Raw genomic sequence first — 15429 nt, 5'->3', positions numbered from 1 at the left:
TTCTACACAGAGGGTGGTGGGGGTGTGGAGTGGGCTGCCAGCAATAGTGGTGGAGGTGGATACGACAGGGTCTTTTAAGAGACTCCTGGATAGGTACATGGAGCTTAAAAATTAAAGGGCTACGGGTACCCCTAGGTAATTTCTAAGGTAACTACATGTTCGGCACAGCATTGTGGGCGGAAGGGCTGTATTGTGCTGTAGGTTTTCTATGTTTCTCAAAAAACACTGGCAGGAATGATGGCACAGCAGCAATGGCTGGAATTTCTGGAAGAATTTGGAAGGCACAGGGTACATACATCCAAAAGAGTAAGATGTATTCTAAAGGCAAGGTGACACAACCATGGCTAACAAGAGAAGTCAAAGGCAACTTAAAAGCCAAAGTGGGGCATGTAATAGAGCAAAAATTAGCGGGAAGTTAGAGGATTGGGAAACTTTTAAAAACCAACTGAAGGCAACTAAAAATGTCATTAAGAAGGCAAAGCTGGAATATACAATAAGCTATCCAATAATATTAAAGAGGATACCAAAAGTTTCTTCAGATACATTAAGTGTAAAAGAGAGGCAAAGATGGCTATCGGCCCGCTGGATAATGATGCTGGACAGGTAGTAATGGGGGACAAGGATAAGGTGGATGAACTGAATAAGAATTTTGCATCAGTCTTCACTGTGGAAGACATCAGCAAAATGGTGGAAGTTCCAGGTGTCAGGGGTCATGAAGTGTGTGAAGTTACCATTACTAGAGAGAAGGTACTTGGGACACTGAAAAGTCTGAAGGTAGATAAATCCTCTGGACCAGGTGGTGTACACCCCAGGGTTCTGAAAGAGGAGACTGAAGGGATTGTGGGGGCTTAGTAATGATCTTTCAAGATTCACTAAATTCTGGAATGGTTCCAGAAGTCTGGAAATTGCAAATGTCACTCCACTTTTCAAGAAGGGAGAGACAGAAGAAAGGAAGCTATAGGCCAGTTAGTCTGACCTCAATGGTTGGGGAGATGTTGGAGCCAATGATTAAGGATGAGGTCTCAGGGTACTTGGAGGCACACGATAAAATAAGATGTAATCAGGTTTCCTCAGGGGAAATCTTGCCTGATAAATCTGTTGGAATTCTTTGAAAAAATTAGAAGCAGGACAGACAATGTTGTGTGTGTACTTGGATTTTCAGATGCCTTTGACAAGGTGCCACTCATAACGTTGCTTAACAAGCTATGAGCCCATGGTATTACAGGAAAGATTCTAGCATGTTTAAAGCAACAGCTGATTGGCGGGAGGCAAAGAGTGGGAATAAAAGGAGCCTTTTCTGTTTGGCTGTTGGTGACTAGTAGTGTTCCCCAAGGGTCCGTGTTGGGACTGTTCTTTTTACATTATATATCAACGTCTTGGATGATGGAATTGATTTTTTTTGTTGAAAAGTTTGCAGAAGATATGAAGATAGGTGGAGAGACAGGTTGTTCTGAGGAAGTAGAGAGGCTATAGGACTTAGATTAGGAGAATGTACAAAGAAATAGCGGATGAAATACAGCGTCAGACATTCCACCCTGCAAAAACTCACTTCAGGGAGGTGGCATCCCTGCCTCCCCATATCCCCCCCTCCCCGGTAAACCTCCAAGGGTGTATGTAATACTTTGTTTAATCTGTAAACCAAGTTGGGTATATGCAGAAAATGTGACATTAAAATATGTACTTATATTATCATGGAGTTGTTTTTTTATTCTATTACTTTAAGCAAGTCTCCAGGGAGTTTGGCCTCATCACGTAGGACACCAATAGAGACACCAATAGCTCCTTAGGAGCTAGCCAGCTAGTTTACATTAGCTATGCTAATGAATGAATGACACCTGTTAAACTCACCTCAACATGTCTTTTACATTTTAACCCACCATGGGCAATGGAAAAGTCACTGTTGCAAACAGTGCAGTGAGCAACACTGTCATTATTTTTGAGGTCGACTGTAAAGCCCGCCCACAGAGAAAACTGATTGGTCTACTTAGCACAAAGAGAGACCAATCAGGATGCTCCCTCTCACTCTTCCTCTCCCTCTCCCTGTAAAAAAAATCGATTTCCAGGATATTGTATATAACTTGCAGGCGTCAGGGAGCCGCTATCAATATGCGGGAGATTCTCAGAACTTCCGGGAGAGGTGGAATGTCTGCAATGTTGAGAAGTGTATGTTCATGCACCTTGGTGAAAGAAAATAACGGATTGACCATTTTCTAAATGGAGAGAAAATGCAAAAAAAGTGAAGTGCAAAGAAACTTGGGAGTCCTTGTGCAGGGTTTCCTAAAGGTTAACTTGCAGGTTGAGTCAGTGGTGAGGAAGGCAAATACAACGTTAGCATTCTTTTCAAGAGGACTAAAATATAAAAGCAAGTATGTGATGTTGAGACTTTATAAAGCACTGGTGAGGCCTCACTTGGAGTATTGTGAGCAGTTTAGTTCCCCTTATCTTAGGAAGGATGTGCTGAAACTGGAGTGTTCAAAAGGAGTTCATGAAAATGACTCCGGGATTGAACGGCTTGTCATATGAAGAGCGTTTGATAGCTATGGGCCTATGTTTGTTGGAATTCAGAAGAATGAGGGCTGATCGCATTGAAACCTAGCGGACGGTGAAAGGCCATGATAGAGTGGACATGGAGAGGATGATTCCCATGGTGGGAGAGTCTAAGACCAGAGGGCACAGCCTCAGAATAGAGGGGCGTCCTTTTAGAATGGGGATGAGGAGGAATTTCTTTAGCTCGAGAGTGGTGAATCTGTAGAATTGTTTGTCATAGGCAGCTGTGGAGCCTGTCTTTATGTATAGGTATGGCAGTGGTTGATGGGTAGGGCCTGAAGGGATATGGGGCTGAGAGGAAAGTTGGATCAGCCATGATGAAATGACAGAGCAGACTTGATGGGCCAAATGGCCTAATTCTGCTCTTATATCTTATGGTCTTCTGTCAGTGAGATCCCACAGATTGGGAGATTGCTTTGCTGGGTACTTTGGCTCCATCCGCCACAAAAAAGCAGGATCTCCCAGTGGCCATCCATTTCCATTCTACTTCATTCCCATTCTCCTCTACTGGCTCGATGAGGCCATACTCAGGTTGGGAGGACCATTCCATCTGGGCAGCCTCCAACCTGATGGCATGAACATCAATTGCTCAAACTTCCGGTAATTGCCCCCAACCCCTTCTTCATGATTCCCCATTCCTGCTTCCCCCCTCTCAGCTTAACTCCTTACCTGCCCATCACCTCCCCCTTCCCTTTCTTCCATGGTCTTCTGTCCTCTTCTATCAGATTCCCCCATTTCCAGCCCTTTATCTCTTTCACCAGTCAACCCCCCAGCTCTTTACTTCACCCCTCTCCCAGTTACACCTATCACCTTGTATATTTCTTCCCCCCTCCTTCATTACTCTGACTTCTCGTCTTCCTTTCCAGTCCTGAAGAAGGGTCAAGGCCCGAAACGTCGACTGTTTACTCTTTTCCATAGATGCTGCCTGGCCTGCTAAGTTCCCCCCAGCATTTTGGTGTGTTGCTTAATATCGCTGGCACACACATCATGAAATTTGTTGGTTTGCGGCAGCGGAACATTGCAATGCACAGCAGTAACAAGAATCAGAATGAGAATCATGTTTGTATCAATGGTATATGTCATGCAATTTGTTAACTTCACGATTATGTATGTTACTGTAAGAAGTTTACATGAAAAAGAAAATTAAGTTTAAATAACTAATGCAAAAAAAGAGAGAAAAGTACAGAAGTAGTGTCCATGGATTCATTAGCCATTCAGAAATCTGATTGTACTGGGGGGAAAAGCTGTTCCTGAAACGTCGAGAGTGCTCATCGAGTGGCCCCAGACGTTATACTTGTGTAAAACGGCATGAATAGGGGTAGCCATAAAATCCGCCAGGCTGGCACTACCGTAGAGTTGGGTGGCAGCTGGATTGTACGAAGGTTACTGCAGTTGAGTGCGTGTTGCGGTTTCTAATCCGTGACCCTGCGAATGAATTGTAGTTTATTACAGCGGGCCTGGCGGCGGCTCCTCACCCACAACGAGCTGTCCAGTAACGGTTTGAAACAGTTGTTCGGGCTGAGGCCAAGTTGAGGGGCATCTACCCATCGCAGGTGACGTGGTGGTTCTTCACATTGTACCGGGTCTTGCAAAATGAAATCGAAACTCTCTTTAAAAGAAGTCGCCCTACTCTTTTCTGTGGATGTTTCCTGCCCTGTCGCGTCCCTCCAGCATTCTCTCTCTCTCTCTCGCTCTGTGTGTTGCTCGGATTGCCAGCGTCTCCGGATTCCCCCCGCCGGGGTGACTGAACCCTCACAAAGGCGGATCACTTTCCGGTCTGATCCCGTGATAAGCTTCCGGCAGCCTTACCCATCGTTTCGCTGCGGCTCCGCTCTGCCCGGGGTTGTGCAGGTATTCGTAGCTTCTCGGTTCTAGCTTCTAAATTACAGGTTCAAGTCCCACTCCGACGCGTAGATTCGGTGCAGAGGGGCCGTGAATCCGAAACATTAAAATTGAACCAGTTTTGAAGAAGGGGGTGCTTTGACGGGTGGGGGTGGGGGGTGTCAAAGAAGGAAGGGAGTCCTGATTTTGTGTGTGTTGCCTGAATTTCCAGCATCTGCAGATTTCCTCGTGTTTGCTTTGACAGCAACTGTCTTTCAATCAATATCGCTGAAATACTGTAAATCTAGTAATTCTTATTGCTTTGTGGGAGCTTTCTGTTTACATTGATGACAGTTTTTCCAATGTTTGAACATGACTGTATCCTAGACAGTTAGCTACATTATGTTTTTGAATCCCCAATTGTACAAATTGTTATTACAAAAACAAGCTTCTCTTAAAAACGTCCGGAGTATTTCTGATGAGGTATCCCCTATTGTTTCCCTGAACAGAGAGTGCCACAAATTCAGTACTTGCTGGGAAAAGTAAGGGCATGTAGGAGACTCACAGATGAATGAAAACAGCCTCGACCAACTTGATTCACCCAATCTATGTTCAATGGTTCCATTTAATATCAGAGAATGTACACAACATTACAACCTAGTATAGTATAATACAACATTGTATACAACCTGAAATTCTTACTCTCAGCAGATATCCCCAAAACAGAGAGAAAACCCCAAAGAATGAATGACAGAGAAACGTTAGAACCCCAAAGCCCCCCCCCCCTTTGCACAAGCAGCAGCAAAGCATCAATCCTTCCCCCCCCCCCGCCCCAACCACGAGGTCAATGACTAGATCACAAAGACCATAATTTAAGGTCCATCAAAAACTACTGTCCATCGCAATGCTTGGACATCTCAACAGGCCCCTTCTCCCACTAATGAGGTTAGTTAAAAGTTTAAAAAGTCTGTCCACACACACACACTAATGAGGGAGGGAGAAATATTGCTTCTGCCACAGCGAGAGGGGAGGCCAACAACTCACCGTTTTGATGTTGCAGTCTGCAGCATGGCTTCTTCGAGTTTCCCTGGACTTGGGAACCAGCAGATTCTCTCTCACTACAGAGAGAGAGAGAGAGAGGGAGAGATCGCTCGAGTGGTGAGGGCTCCAATAGCTGCGCCGGCTGTCTCAATGTTTTGATCTTCCGCAACGCTTCAGTCGGCGACCAGTGAGGAATCAGGTCGTCCACAGGGCCGTACCCCAAAGACGCACATCTTCCAAGCGGGTCCTGGAGGTACCAAAACATGGGCCGTCTCTGAAGAGTGAGATCTCCAGCACCCCTGAAGAACGTGGTTTGAGCGCAGCAGCGGATCACGGACTCCCAACAGGACTCCAGCCACCTTGAAAAGGAGAAAAGAGACAAGAGAGCAGGAGATTTAAACTGTCTCGCAGAAGCTGCCCAGGTCTGCAAAAACCTCTGGAGCTATCTTTGGCCATCTTTGTTCCTCCCTGATTTGTGCAAGTTAAAGTCCTGAATGACATGCTGTTCTATTCTTAACTGTGTGAGATTTTTTATGATTTATTGCCTGAGCTGCTATAATGTTATAAATTTGGTGATCTACGCATATCAGACAGCAATTCCCCCCCCCCCCCACCTTACTATTCCTAGTCTCCAGTAGTAGGCAGCCATCAAACCCAGGGGATTATGTGTCTGTGCCTCTGGTGGACTGTGTCCTCTCCAGGATGCAAGCCTGGGCAGGAAGATTTGAAGAACCGGCTGTTGCCCATGCTGTGGGTTCCCGCTCTCCACGTCACTGATGTAGTCCAAGGGAAGGGCAAACACCGATACAGCTTGGCACCAGTGTCGTCGCAGAAGATGCCAGAGTGAAGTTGTGAACAACATCAAACTGCCTAGGGACCCTAGCTCTGGATTTCTTCCTTGGGGTTTACTCCCGAGGCCTTTCCCACGGGTGGGTATGGCCCCAAGGCAGCGGAGGTTTAAAATCAGTTTTCCTCCCAGGCAGGCTGCTGTCCAAGGCTGATGAGCCCCACCTGCCTGATCCTAGTCTCTACCCCAGTGGACTCAACATTTTGCTCTCTAGGTCTTGTATCATCTCTCGCTATTGTCCTGATCTCATTCTTATTTATGTGTGCTGTTCCACCTCCTTCTGTATTGCTCTCGGATGTTTAATTCCCACTCAGCTGCATCCTGCAAATATGTTCTGTAATAGCCACTAAATCATACCTCTTTGTACTGAATTTTGCCAAAGATTTACTGACCGTGTTTCAAATACTATGAACACTCAAAGTGCCCGTTGTCCTTTGGAATCTAGTAATCCTTGTATCTTCTACATTGGGCTTTTCAGTACTCAACCCCTTTCTCTTTTCCAGTGTTTGCTTGGTCTCGGCCTTATTTCTCTTAGTCTTTCTGCGTTGATTCCCATCCCCCTCCCATATTAGTCTGAACCCCCCCAAACAGCAAACAGTCTCCCTAGTTCTGATCCCATCTCTCACAGAATGAACTCTAATGCCTCAGGAATCTGAAATCCTCCTTTCCACTTCTCTACTCAAGCCACATATTCATCCTAACGATTCTGTTACTTTGACCAGCACGTTGCAACCTTGAGATTCAGTGTTCCCTCTAGTTCTCTTTTATGGCTGCATGGACCAACCATTACTCTGAACGAGAAGCTTTTACATGGCCTGAAAACTGTGTGGCAATTTAAATGTTTCGTTGTCATGATAAACGTGTAAGGGATATTTAGAATGAAATTTGAAAAATCGTATAGTTTTTGATTTTATTAATTGAGGGGTATAATTAAATAGAGTACAACAAATAAAATCTTTCACATTTCATAAACTTTTCCCTTCCCAAGGAATCCCTTACCACTATAGCTCTGCCTCTCTTTTTTTTCCCTGCCCTCACATTTGTCACTTAGTCACTCACATTGCCTCTTTCTCCATTGTAGAACCTGGCTACAGTACATTGTTGCAGGAGTTCTTTGAGGCTAGAGGCTCTACCAGGAATTCGAATGTGACTGCGTTTGGAGGGGTATGCTCAATATACACTCAATGACCAGTTTAATAGATTCTCCTCTACAATTCAGTACTGCAAATATCTAATCAGCCAATCTTATGGCAGCAACTCAATTCATAAAAGCATGCAGACATGGTCAAGAGATTCATTTATTGTTCAGACCAAACATCAGAATGGCCGGGGTGGGGGGGGGTGGGAATGCTATCTTAAGTGACTGACCATGAAATGATTGTTGATGCCAGATGGGGTGGTTTGAGTATCTCATAAACTACTGATCTCCTGGAGTTTTCATGCATAACAGTCTCTAGAGTTTACAGAGAATAGTGCGAAAAATTTAAAAAAAAATCTATTGAGCAGCAGTTCTGTGGGTGAAAATGCCTTGTTAATGAGAGAGGTCGGAGGGGAATGGCCAGACTGGTTTAACCTGACATGAAGGCGACAGTAACTTATAGCCACACATTACAACAGTGGTGTGCAGAAGAACATCTGAATGCACAACATGTGGAACCTTGAAGTGAGTGGGCTACAGGAGCAGAAAACCACACTGGATTCCATTTCTGCGGCCATTTTAGTAGGTATACCGTTATACCTAATAAATTGTCCACTGAGTGTATATGTGTAATTCTTTCCTGCAATGGACAGGTGGGCAGAGTAATGGCAGGAGTCCTTGCTCTATTTCAGAACAGTTTCCTAGACCTTCACCATTAATGACTTTCCATTCAGAATTTGGTCAGAAATGGGGATGTTTTCTATGGATTTTCCGTGCCGTTGGTAATGAAGGAGTTAATGCTTTCTTCTGGCTGGAAATCAGGTTGGGACTGACGTGACAAGTAATAATTATGCTATACAATGAGTGGTATCACATTGAAACTTAAAGAATATAGAAAGGCCTAGATAGAGTGACGGTGGATAGTGGAGGAGTCTAGGACCAGAGGCCACAGCCTCAGAATAGAAGGACACCCCTTTAGAACAGAGATGAGGAGGAATTGTGACTCAGTGGATTCATTGCTCCAAATTTTCAGTTAACTTTTATCTTATTTTCTGAAAAGGTGTATTGAGTGACATGACTTATCAACATGACAAGCAGAAACATAGAAGAGACCGTCTTAATCTCCAGCTGGTCATGCTGATAAATGAGCTTATTTGGCTTGCTTCTTGTTGGGGCTTGTCAAGTTGTCCTTTAGGTTAAGGGAATCTGTTGGCCTTACACAGTCTTGCTTATCCTTGACGCCAGATCTAATATTTGGTTGAATTTTAGGTACAGGCAATAATTATCTTCAATGTCCACATTGTGGTGGAAGTGACACAAGTAGTGGATACAGTCCAGTCCATTCACAGAAAAAGCCCTCCTTGCCATTGAGTGCTGTCACAAGAAAGTAGCATCCATCATCAAGGGAAGAAGAGGTCCCATGCCACCAATTTCATGAACAGATATTATCCTACAACCATCAGGCTCCTAAACCAGTGTGGATAATTTCACTCATCTCAACTCACAACTGGTGGATTTACTTTCAAAGACTGTGCAGCTCGTGTTCTCAATATTATTTATTGTATTATTATTACTTTTTTTTGTATTTGCATAATTGGTTGCATGTCAGTCATTATGTGTAGTTTTTCTGTGGTGGTTCAGTCCAAAGTCCGGTCCGCGGACTCCGGGTTTTCCGGCGGCCCCTTGCTGCGGTTGGACTTAACTAGAAACACCTGAGGCTCATATTGGAACTGGGAATATAAGTGGCCCTGGTATTGAGTGTGGTGGGGGTTGTCTTGTCAAGATGCTCATGGCACAGATGGTGGGTGGAAGGCTAGAATGGGCTCTTGCCATCCTTGGGGCTGTGTTGGAGAACCATGGCTTCTGGGAGCCTTGTTGGTAGTAGTCAGAGTGGTCACTGTGGTATGGATTCAGCTGTTCCCTGGGCCAGCTGGGTGGCCGTCAGCCACTCCGAGCTAGGGAGGAATCTGGTTGCTTCTGTAGCCAGCCAAGGCTGCTGGCTGTAATGGCTACTTGGAGCTACCCTGATGCAGAGGTGGAAGTGTTTATTGTTCCTTGGTGTTTCTCTTCCTGTCCTTGCCCCTGTGGGCTAAGTCTGGCTGTTCTGCTGTTGCCCTGTGGGGGGGGGGGGGGGAGAATCTGTCTTGCCTTGTCCTTGCCTTGTTGAGGTAAGTCAGGCTGTTCTGCTGTTGCCCTGCGGGGGGAATCTGTCTTGTCTTTGTCTCTGTTGGGTAGGTCAGGCTGTTCTGCTGTTACCCAATGGATGGTCCTGCCCCACCTTGGTGTGGAGTTCTAGGTGAGTCCTGGCTTGTTGGAGGATAAGTCCTGGCTCTATGTCTGTGTACTGTCCCGTCTCATGTCAGTGTCCCGTTAAAGATGAGTCCCGGCTTGTCGGAGGGCAAGTCCCAGCTCCATGTTGATGTGAAGTTCCTAATCTGCCCCTTGCTCCAGCCTCTGAGTTCCCCAAGCTTGCAGGCTGCAGCCTCGACCCAAGTCCCTAGCCAAGCCTTGTCACATCCTTGCCTGGGTTTGGGGGTCCGAGCCCAAGGCAAGACCCAGGTTCTGGGTCCTTGTCCAGTCTTGGGCTCGGAATCCATCCCAGGCTCTTTGTTCCCAGTCCCTTGTCCTGGTCCTGCTTCCCCTGCCTAGACTTGGTTCTAGACTAGTCCTTGGGTTCTGTCTCATCCTGTCTCTGGGTCTCCAGTGTCTGTGTCCTGCAGTTGGGTCCTGATTCAACACCTGACATGACATTTTCATAATATTTCTACAGTATTTCTTTCTTCTACAGTGAATGCCTGCAAGAAAATGAATCTCAGGGTAGTATACGGTGACACAGATGTACTTACATAAGTAAATTTGAACATTTTGTAAATGAATAAGTTGGACCTAGCAACCCTACACTAGCGTGTTGTAAATTGACAAAAACAGCAAGTGCTGGAAAAATTCAGCCGATATTGTGCCTCTGGAAATTATGTTAATGTTTTATGTTCAGGTTAATCAGAACTGGGAATGAGAGAGACATGTCAATTTTGGATGCAGTGAAGGTGGAGGAGGGAGAATAGGACAAGGGGTACATCACTGATAGGTTGAGGCTAGAGATATCATGGTGATGGGTCATGGAGGTTATTGAGACAATGGATTATTGATGACAGGGAGAAATGAATTTATTCTTTGAAATGAAGTTAGTTAGACAATGAGTATAGACGTAAACAAATCCAATGTTTAAAAAAAAATTGCAAAATCCTGGGACACAGTAGGTTAGGCGGTGTCAATGGAGAAGAAAACCCTGACACAACATGGATGACCCTACTGTAGAACTGGCTGGTTCAGATACACACAGAAGATGTGCTGCTTGCCATTGTAGAATGAATTTCTTTCAGTCTCTAACCATCACTGTTAACCCACTTCCTGGATAATCTCCACAATTTATTTGCATCAGCAACCCTGGACTCTTCCCAACAGAGAGATACTCTTTGTCCTACCTGTCTAAATTTTCCCCCCTCTCTCCCTCTCCCTCTCTCATCTGTTCTGCAACTTACAACTATCTTGTTTTCTTTCTCTCCCAGTACTGATGGAGGGACTCTTCGTGGTTTAGCCTGAACCTGCTGAATTTCAGATTTTTAGCAATTGCAGATTTCTTCCATCAGATTTATTTCCATAGTTTTCGATGTACACATGATTAAAAAGGAATCTGAAACTAAATTAGTAAGAGGACTAGAATATAAGTCAAAGTACATTTATTATCAATGTATGTATACTTCATACATTCTTACAATTTGTCTTCTTACAGGCAGCCACAAAACAAAGAAACCCTGTGGAGCCCATTAAAACAGAAGAGGACTGTCAAACACCCAACGTGCAGAGAAAAAAAAAAGTTTAAACTATAAAGGTAAGCAATTGCATTCCGAACTGAAGTTCACGAAAGTGAGATCGCACCATGATAATTGCAGACCACAGCCACAGTTCGGTGCAGAAATGAGTAAACCCTGTGGAGTAACAAGTTGAAGTTCGGTGTGGAGACGAGTAAACCTTGCTGAGCAACAATCTCAGCAACAATGCCTCGTCTCCGGCCCTGACAGCCTGCTCTTTTCAATCTGGCCCGGTGCCCAAATCGTCTGGATCTTGCTCTCAGAACCAAACCCTGCCGTTTAGATATGCCGTGCCACCTCTTTTAGGCTTATACACAACTTTTCCAGTTTGGCTCAGTGCTTTAATTGATCAAACCTTGGGTTCTTCTTCGCTCTCAGGCCTGGGTCTCAGCCCATCAACTCAACTCGCCTTGGTTCTGCCAAATCAAATTGCCTCCAAGTTCACAACATAAATGGCGAGATGTTGGCTCATTCCTCGTCCTCCTGCCTGGACCCCACTGCCTCAAGTCAGCCCGTACACACCACGCTGCAGCCATCCTGCACTTTCGAGACCACAGTTCCCTCTGCAAAAATGGCAGGTCATAGAGACACTTCAACAGCTCAACTCTGTCAGGGAAGTTAGTCTATTGTTTGCAGCGAATGTTTCGTAAAAAAAAAGTAATTAATGGCATTTAATGGTTTTCTTTGTTTTATTTGCCACCAGCACACAGTCTCTGAGCTTCACCAGCGCCATTTTAAACCAGGAAGTCCTTAAAGACAAGGATGTGATGTTGAGGCTCTGTAAGGCCTCACTTGGAGTATTTTGAGTAGTTTGGGGCCCCTTAGGAAGGATGACTGTCACTGGATAAGGTTAGAGAGGTTCACAAAAATGATTTCAGGATTGAGTAGCTTGTCATATGAAGAGCTTTTTATAGCTCAAGGACTGTAGTCACTAGAATTCAGAAGAATGTTGGGGGGCGGTGGCCTAATTGAAACCTATCAAATGTTGAAAGGGCTCAATAGAGTGGATGTGGACAGGATGATTCCTACGGTGGGAGTGTCTAAGACCAGAGGACACAGTCTCAGAATAGGGGGATGTCCTTTTAGAACAGAGATGAGGAGGAATTTCTTTAGCCAGAGAGTGGTGGAACTGTGGAAGTAATTGGCACAGGCTGCTGTGGAGGCCAAGTCATTATGTATATTTAAGGCAGAGGTTAGATTCTTGATTGGTCAGGGCACGAAAGAATACTTGGGAGAAGGCAGGAGATTGAGAGGGAAATTTGATCAGCCACAATGAAGTGGCGGAGCAGACTCAACTCGATCAAGTGGCCTAATTGTGCTGCTATATCTTCTGGTTTTATATCAGGAGTCTCACTTCTACCTATAGTGCTCCCTCACAGGTGCAGGGGCCCAGGTTCAAGTCTAATTTCAGGTACTATCCATGTGGAGTTTGTTTCATCTTCCCATTACCTGGTGGGTGCCCTGGTTTCCTTCTGCATTCTAAAAGCCCAAGTAGGTTAGTTGGCCATTGTAAATTACTCCCGTGTGCTTTAATGTCGAGAGGAATCGAAAAGACAGCAGGCTGCAGGGATAGAGGGGCTTTTGAACAAAAGGGGAGAACTACACTCATCTGTTGAGATGTTCCCACAACCAATTATCTTACTTTAAGGAGGCTGTCTTATTATTTCATGTTCTTGTTTATTGCTATCTACTTATATTTGCATTTGCATCAACCAGCCGCCTGCACTCTGATCTTTCTTTGATCGCGTTGTAGTTACTATTCTATAGATTTGCCAAGTGTGCCTGCAGGAAAAAGAATCTCAGGGTTGTATGTGGTGACAATAAAAATTACCGATAATAAAATTTACTCTCAATTTTAAATTATGAACATAGGGAGAATAGGTGTATTGGTATCAGAAAGGCTGTCTGATATACCCCTATCTCACAACCTGGGATTTTAAAGGAAAATCGTTTATTAAAAAAATATATATATATTCATTTGCGGGATGTGGTTGTCGTCAGCTAAGCCAACATTTGTTGCCCATCCCTATTTGCCCTTGAGAAGCTGGTGACGAGTTGCCTTCTTGAACCACTGCAGCGCCTGAGGTGTAAGTACACCCACAGTGCTGTTAGGGAGGGAATTCCATGATTTTGACTCGATGACAATGAAGGAATGGCGATGTGTTTCCAAGTCAGGATGGTATCTGCTGTTCCCATCCTTCTAAATGGTAGTGGTCGTGGGTCTGGAAGGTGCTGCCCGAGGAACTTTGATGTGTTGTTGCAGTGCATCTTGTAGGTAGTACACACTGCTGTGATTGTTAGTAGATGGCGGAGGGATTAGTCGCTTGTGGAAGGGGTACCAGTCAAGTGGGCTGCCTTGAACTGGATGGTGTCAAGCTTCTTGAGTATTTATGGAGCTGCACTCATCCAGGCGAGTGGCGAGTATTCCATTTCACTCCTGACCTGAGCCTTGTAGATGGTGGACAGGCTCTAAGGAGTCAGGAGGTGAGTTACATGTCGCAGGATTCTTAGCCTTTGACCTGCTCTGGTAGCCATGGTGTTTATATGGCTAAACCAGTTCACCTACATCATGTTTTAAATGTAAGTGGCTGGGGTCAGGGATGAAAATCAACAATATTGTGAAGGGTAATTATGGTAAATCAATTAGGCTTTTTCCGGTGAGGGTTGGTGAGACAAGAACTAGTGATCATGGGTTATGGGTGAGAGGTGAAAGGTTTAAGGGAAACATGAGGGGGAGCTTCTTCATTGAGGGTGGTGAGAGAATGGAACGAGCTGACAGTGGAAGTGATAGATGCATGTTTAATTTCAGCATTTAACAGAAGTTTGGATAAGTCCATGGATGGGAGGGTTATGGTCCAGGTGTTGATGGGATTCGGTAGAATAATTGTTTGGCATAGACTAGATGGGCCAAAGGGCCAGTTTCTGTGCTGTAGTTCTGAGTGCCTTTCACAAGCTGTGGATGTCTAAACGCTTGTGAAGTTTAGTCATTGTGAATGTGACAGAATGAAAGAAATTACACGTCTTGTTAAGTAACTCCTTAGATAAACCATTAAATCTTCCATCTACCTCTGAGAGGGATAAGAGGAGATGCAGATTGTCTGACCTGGGAAATGCTACCTCTAACTCTAACTCTCAGGTCAGACATTCTCTGAGGGGTGATCTGAAATGGTGAATGGCGCTGGATAAATTTTTCCTTAATTTTTCATTGATGCAACAAACTAAAGCATGAAACGATTTACTGATTCCGTTCCTGCAACTAAAAGAAACAGTGGTCAGTGATCTTGAACGAATCTTGGCCTGGCACAACTCCTGAGTCGCCATCTACTGAGTTACAGGTTGACCAGAGTGGACATTTGGCCAGTGCGTATTAGTTAAAGTTTTATCTGGTTGATATATTCTATTTTTGCCTGCAGATTCTTAAATGGCCAACAAGAAGCTGTTGCTGGTGGATACTGACTGTGGTTTGGATGATGCCAAGGCCATGATGATGGCCTTTGCAGCTCCTAATGTGCAGGTCCTGGGCATTACATGTTGCCATGGAAACACATCCATCGATAATGTGTGCAGAAATGTGCTCCGAGTTCTGAAGGCTTGCAAGAAGACTGACGTAAGTGTCTGAAAACAGGAGTGAAAGAGTGGCATGATTTCGGAAAGTAATAAAAACACAAAATGCTGGCAGAACTTGGCAGGCCAGACAGCATCTATGGGAGGAGGTAGTGACGACGTTTCGGGCCCAAACCCTTCATCAGGAGTGAAGTAACATGGGATGGTTGGGGGGGATGAGAAGTGGGGGGAGGGATAAAGTAGAGAGCTGGGAAGTGATAGGCTGGAGGAAAATGGACTAGGGGGAAGGTGGAGAATTATGGGAAATGAAAGAAAGAAAGGTAGGGCTAGGGGGAGATTATAGTGAGGGGGGGGGGGAAGAGAGAAAGAGAACCAGACTAAAATTATAGATAGGGATGGGGATAAGGGGGGGGGGGCAGGGGTATCAACGGAGGTCAGTGAGTTGGATGTTCATGCCGGCAGGTAGGAGGCTACCTAGACGGGAGATAAGGTATTGCTCCATCGACCTGCGTGTGCTCATCTTGACGGTAGAGGAGGCCATGGACAGACATGTTGGAGTGGGAGTGTTCTGTGGAATTGAAGTGTGTGGCCACAGGGAGATC

The 15429-nt window shown here is 45.0% G+C and overlaps 2 protein-coding genes across 6 annotated transcripts in view; one reads left to right on the top strand and one right to left on the bottom strand.

Moving 5' to 3' along the window:
* Positions 1-5552, bottom strand: part of LOC132391106 (inosine-uridine preferring nucleoside hydrolase-like) — an 86875-nt gene extending 81323 nt beyond the window's left edge. The window contains exon 1 of one of the 2 annotated variants that reach the window (XM_059963872.1): positions 5413-5552. The gene's annotated coding sequence lies outside the window, so the exon portion shown is untranslated. The remainder of the gene's footprint in view (positions 1-5412) is intronic. The other variant, XM_059963871.1, reaches the window with a different exon arrangement.
* Positions 3300-15429, top strand: part of LOC132391107 (nucleoside hydrolase-like) — a 32718-nt gene continuing 20588 nt past the window's right edge. Inside the window, exons 1-3 of one of the 4 annotated variants that reach the window (XM_059963878.1) lie at positions 3300-4100; positions 11185-11283; positions 14677-14870. In XM_059963878.1, coding sequence (XP_059819861.1) covers positions 14685-14870 — 186 coding nt within the window. In that variant the 5' untranslated portion in view covers positions 3300-4100; positions 11185-11283; positions 14677-14684. Of the gene's footprint in view, positions 4399-5697; positions 5832-7369; positions 7421-11184; positions 11284-14676; positions 14871-15429 lie in introns of those variants that run through there. The other 3 variants (XM_059963875.1, XM_059963876.1, XM_059963877.1) reach the window with 3 other exon arrangements.

The sequence above is a fragment of the Hypanus sabinus genome, chromosome 3, assembly GCF_030144855.1.
Source record: "Hypanus sabinus isolate sHypSab1 chromosome 3, sHypSab1.hap1, whole genome shotgun sequence".
Taxonomy (NCBI): domain Eukaryota; kingdom Metazoa; phylum Chordata; class Chondrichthyes; order Myliobatiformes; family Dasyatidae; genus Hypanus; species Hypanus sabinus.
This window is presented reverse-complemented; position numbering and strand designations above follow the sequence as displayed.